We start from the raw sequence: 3582 nt of genomic DNA, 5'->3' as shown, positions 1-3582 counted from the left end.
AAAAAAAAAAAAAAAAAAAAAAAAAAAAAAAAAAAAAAAAAAAAAGAGGCAATTACATTGCCAGCCCCAGACTGTGAAGGAGGTTAAGTGTGCCTGATTTCCCATTTGATATACTCCTTCGATCCACTGCCAGCCTCAGTATTCCCATAATTTTCTACTCCCCCTCCATAAAACCCCCCATTCTAAGCCTTCATTCACACTATGGTATAAATGGCTGATAACAGCTTGAGAATACTCCTACATCAGGTTTGCTCTTTCACGGGGTTCCAAAGGAGGAAGATAATTCTAAAGGTGAACTTTCCAGCCATGGCCAAAAGATAATGGAGGATTTTTCTTCTCCTTTCTTTTTTTTTTTTCTTTTTAAGGCATCAAGCACACCACTTGGGCCCTCAGCTACTCCACCTCTCTCTAAGGCAAGCCCTGACTCCCTCATGCCCATTTGCTCCCCAGCCCTCACTTCGAAGTTTCCTCTGCCACTCCATCTCATTGTGCAAGAAGGAGGACTGGTCAAAGAAGTCGCTGACTTTGCTGCCCTGCTCGTCCTGCTCCGTGGTGGTGAAGAGCCGATGCTTGGTCTCCTCGGTCAGAAATTCACAGATGCTGGGCACTGGGAACACAATCTGCTCCATGCTCCTGTCCTGTCGAACAATCTGGGCAGGAACACAGGCCATGTTGGAGGTGGGGGAGGGGGGCAGGGGAGAGGGAGAAACACACACACACACACACACACACACACACACTCACACACACAACACACCATGGCCACAAACACTGAGTCACACACTTGCTGAATCACACGCTGACTGAGAGACATGCTCGTCGGATGCTGAATTATACACTTGTGCTCATATACACATGCTAAATCAGAGTGACACACGTGTGTGCAGGCATGAGTCACACAACCTCACATGCACATGCAGCACCCCTCACACCCTTCCACTTCCACAAGAATCCCAAGAAGCCAGCTTTGATGGCTCTGCTGCCCCGCACCGATGCCACTGACCAGAGGGTGACCACTGTTGGGGAGGCCGTGAGCCCTGGCTCTGGAGTCAGGGAACCTGGGTTCAAATCTCACCTCTGATGCTTATTACCTGTATGACCTTAGGCAAGTCACTGAACTTCCCTGGGACCTCAGTTTCCTCATCTGTAAAATGAGGCAGGTGGGCTAGATGGGCTCTGAGGTCCCTTCCAGCTGTATTTCTGTCATCTTTCCATCTCTGTGATTCCCCCCACACACACTCCTGGCCCCTCTCCCTCCCCAAGGAAGGTCTCCCACCTCAATCTGGGATGTGTGGTTCTCATAGTAGGCCAGAGGGTCTTCTTCCTCTGCCTGCACGGGCACCGACGACTTCAGCATTTGTGACAACTGCTTGTTGTTAAGGCTGAGCTGTGGAGTGATTGCCAGGGGTCAGGGATAGGGGAAGGACCCCTAACTTAACTAAACTAAACCCCACCTCGAACCCTGAGCCAAGCTTACCATTCCAATCCTAAGGCCCCAAGCCCAGCCCAGATCCTAACCTAGGCTCCAGCCCTTGGGGTTTGCAGTAGAAAGAGTCTCCAAAGAGGAGAAAGGAGAGAAAAGAGAAAGGATGGGAGAGAAGAGAGAGGATAAGGGAGAGAAAGGAGAGGGAGGTAAGGGAAATGAGAAACAAGGAGAGGAAAGAGGAGACAGAGAAGGGGAGGGGGAGGGAAAGAGGCAGAAGGAGAAGAAAAGAGTGGGAGAGGAGGATAAAGGAGAGATATGGAAAAGATAAGGAACAGAAGAAAAGAGAAAGGAAAGGAAGGAGGGAAAAAGAGATGAAGAAACGGGACAAATGGAAAAGGGAAAGACAAGAGACAGAGGGAGAAAGGAAGTTAAAGTGGGTAGTTGGTGAGTCCCAGAGACAGGATCAAGGCTGGGGGGAGTCAAAGTTGGTTCCTTCTCCCTCTGGCAGTGGTGGGGTTGAGGTCCTACCATGGAAGAGATGCCTTCTTCCTCCTCCTCCTGGATGCGTTTCACTGGCTTCAGCAGGTGCTGAAGTTGCTTGTTGTGTCTAGACAGCTAAGGGCAGAGAGGGTCTGAGGTCATCCAATCAAAATCAACCATGATTTCTAGCCTTTTTCTTTCCCCTGAGATCCATGGCCCATGGGAGAGAGAAAAGTGATGGCTGACGACAGTACCTGCAGGGCCAGGATATAGATGTTGTGGCCAACCTCTCGAGGAGAGACCTCGGAGTTCTCACGCTCCTCCTCCTGCAGGTAGGCTTTCTTGATGACATCCACCTGGGAAGCCAGCATCTGCTCTTAGCCTCCTCCCAACCCCATCTGTTCCCCACATTCTCCAAACCCTTCTCCCCGACCCCCTCCAACACTTCCACATCCTCAGTTTTCAGCCTATCCCAGGTGAGAGAATGGTAGCAGAGAAAGGAGGCCTTGAACCCCTTGACCCCCACCGGAGCGGCTCCACTAAGCCCAGGTAGTGGGGCTCCCCACCACCCCTGATCCCACTACCTGGCCGTCTGCCTCACCAGTTCCTGGGGCCGCAGGCTAATGAGAATCCTCTCTGCATTCTCGCTGTCGTGCCGGCTCTCCATCAGGGCCAGAAGGAGCTTGGAGGCATTGTCCTACAGGGCAGACAGGAGGCTGAAGAAGCTGCCAGGCATGGTTTCCCAAGATTTAACCCCACCTACTTCCTTCTGCCTTGGGAAGAAATCGTCCCACACTCACACAGGCCCGGGGCTGGGTAAATGGGACAAAGGCTGCAGCTGACCTCTTAGACTGATGAGGGAGATCTAAGGGGGGGAATTCCTGAGGTCATTAACTTCCCATTTCACTGCTCTGTCATTCTTGTGGCATCATATGCTGAACTTGGAGATGGGAAAACCTGGATTCAAATCCCAGTTCTGATGCCCATTCTTGGGCAATGTGGGAGTTTTGCTTGACTATGTATATTTATAACAAAGGTTCTCTTTTTCCTTTTCTTGTCCCATTGGTGACAGCAGGAGGAAGGAGGGAGAGAAAATGTGTTTGTTAATTGAAAGTATTTTTTAATTTAAAAAAAATCCCAACTCTGACATTTAACTAGGTATGTGAGCCAAGCCAAGACATATAACGTCTTTGAGCCTCAGTTACCTCATGCGCAAAATGGGGATAAGGATACTTGTTCATCTACCTCACAGAGAGTTTGTGAGGAAAGTTCTCTGTAGACCTTAAAGAATCCCCTAAATATGAATGATTCTTATTACTTTTGGAAATAATCAGCTTGATTCTGTATCAGTTTTAATTGAATCTATTTACTAAATAAACTCTATTTATTGAATTCTATTTAATTGATTTTGTCCCGTAACTGCCTAAGCCATGGTTCTTTGTCTCTGAACTTAGTTCAGAATTCAGCTGGTCTCCATTGAGTTAAGTTTAGAAATCCAGTTCTCTTGTTAATCACTATTCTATTCTTACATCAAGGATGTCCAGTTTGTTATCCAAACTCATCTGGTCCACTATTTCTGACCTTGCAAGTGGACTCAATGAACATTTCCTAGTTGCAGGAGGGAAGGAGGGGGTTGTCGCTAACTCCTCGTTCCCAATCCCAATCATGTTGTCCCC

General features: G+C 48.5%; 1 protein-coding gene across 2 annotated transcripts in view; it reads right to left on the bottom strand.

Moving 5' to 3' along the window:
• The window catches only part of ITPR3 (inositol 1,4,5-trisphosphate receptor type 3), a 127957-nt gene that overhangs the window by 15847 nt on the left and 108528 nt on the right, over positions 1 to 3582 (bottom strand). For both annotated transcript variants that reach the window (XM_027876434.1, XM_027876435.1), the window contains 5 exons: positions 2508 to 2603; positions 2161 to 2262; positions 1955 to 2041; positions 1277 to 1387; positions 458 to 650 (listed from right to left, as the gene is read on the bottom strand). In XM_027876434.1, coding sequence (XP_027732235.1) covers positions 458 to 650; positions 1277 to 1387; positions 1955 to 2041; positions 2161 to 2262; positions 2508 to 2603 — 589 coding nt within the window. The remainder of the gene's footprint in view (positions 1 to 457; positions 651 to 1276; positions 1388 to 1954; positions 2042 to 2160; positions 2263 to 2507; positions 2604 to 3582) is intronic.

Source organism: Vombatus ursinus, unplaced genomic scaffold, assembly GCF_900497805.2.
Source record: "Vombatus ursinus unplaced genomic scaffold, bare-nosed wombat genome assembly UNPS02014811.1, whole genome shotgun sequence".
NCBI classification, from domain to species: Eukaryota; Metazoa; Chordata; class Mammalia; order Diprotodontia; family Vombatidae; genus Vombatus; species Vombatus ursinus.
Note: the sequence above shows the minus strand (reverse complement) of the source record. Positions and strands in the feature narration are given on the sequence as shown.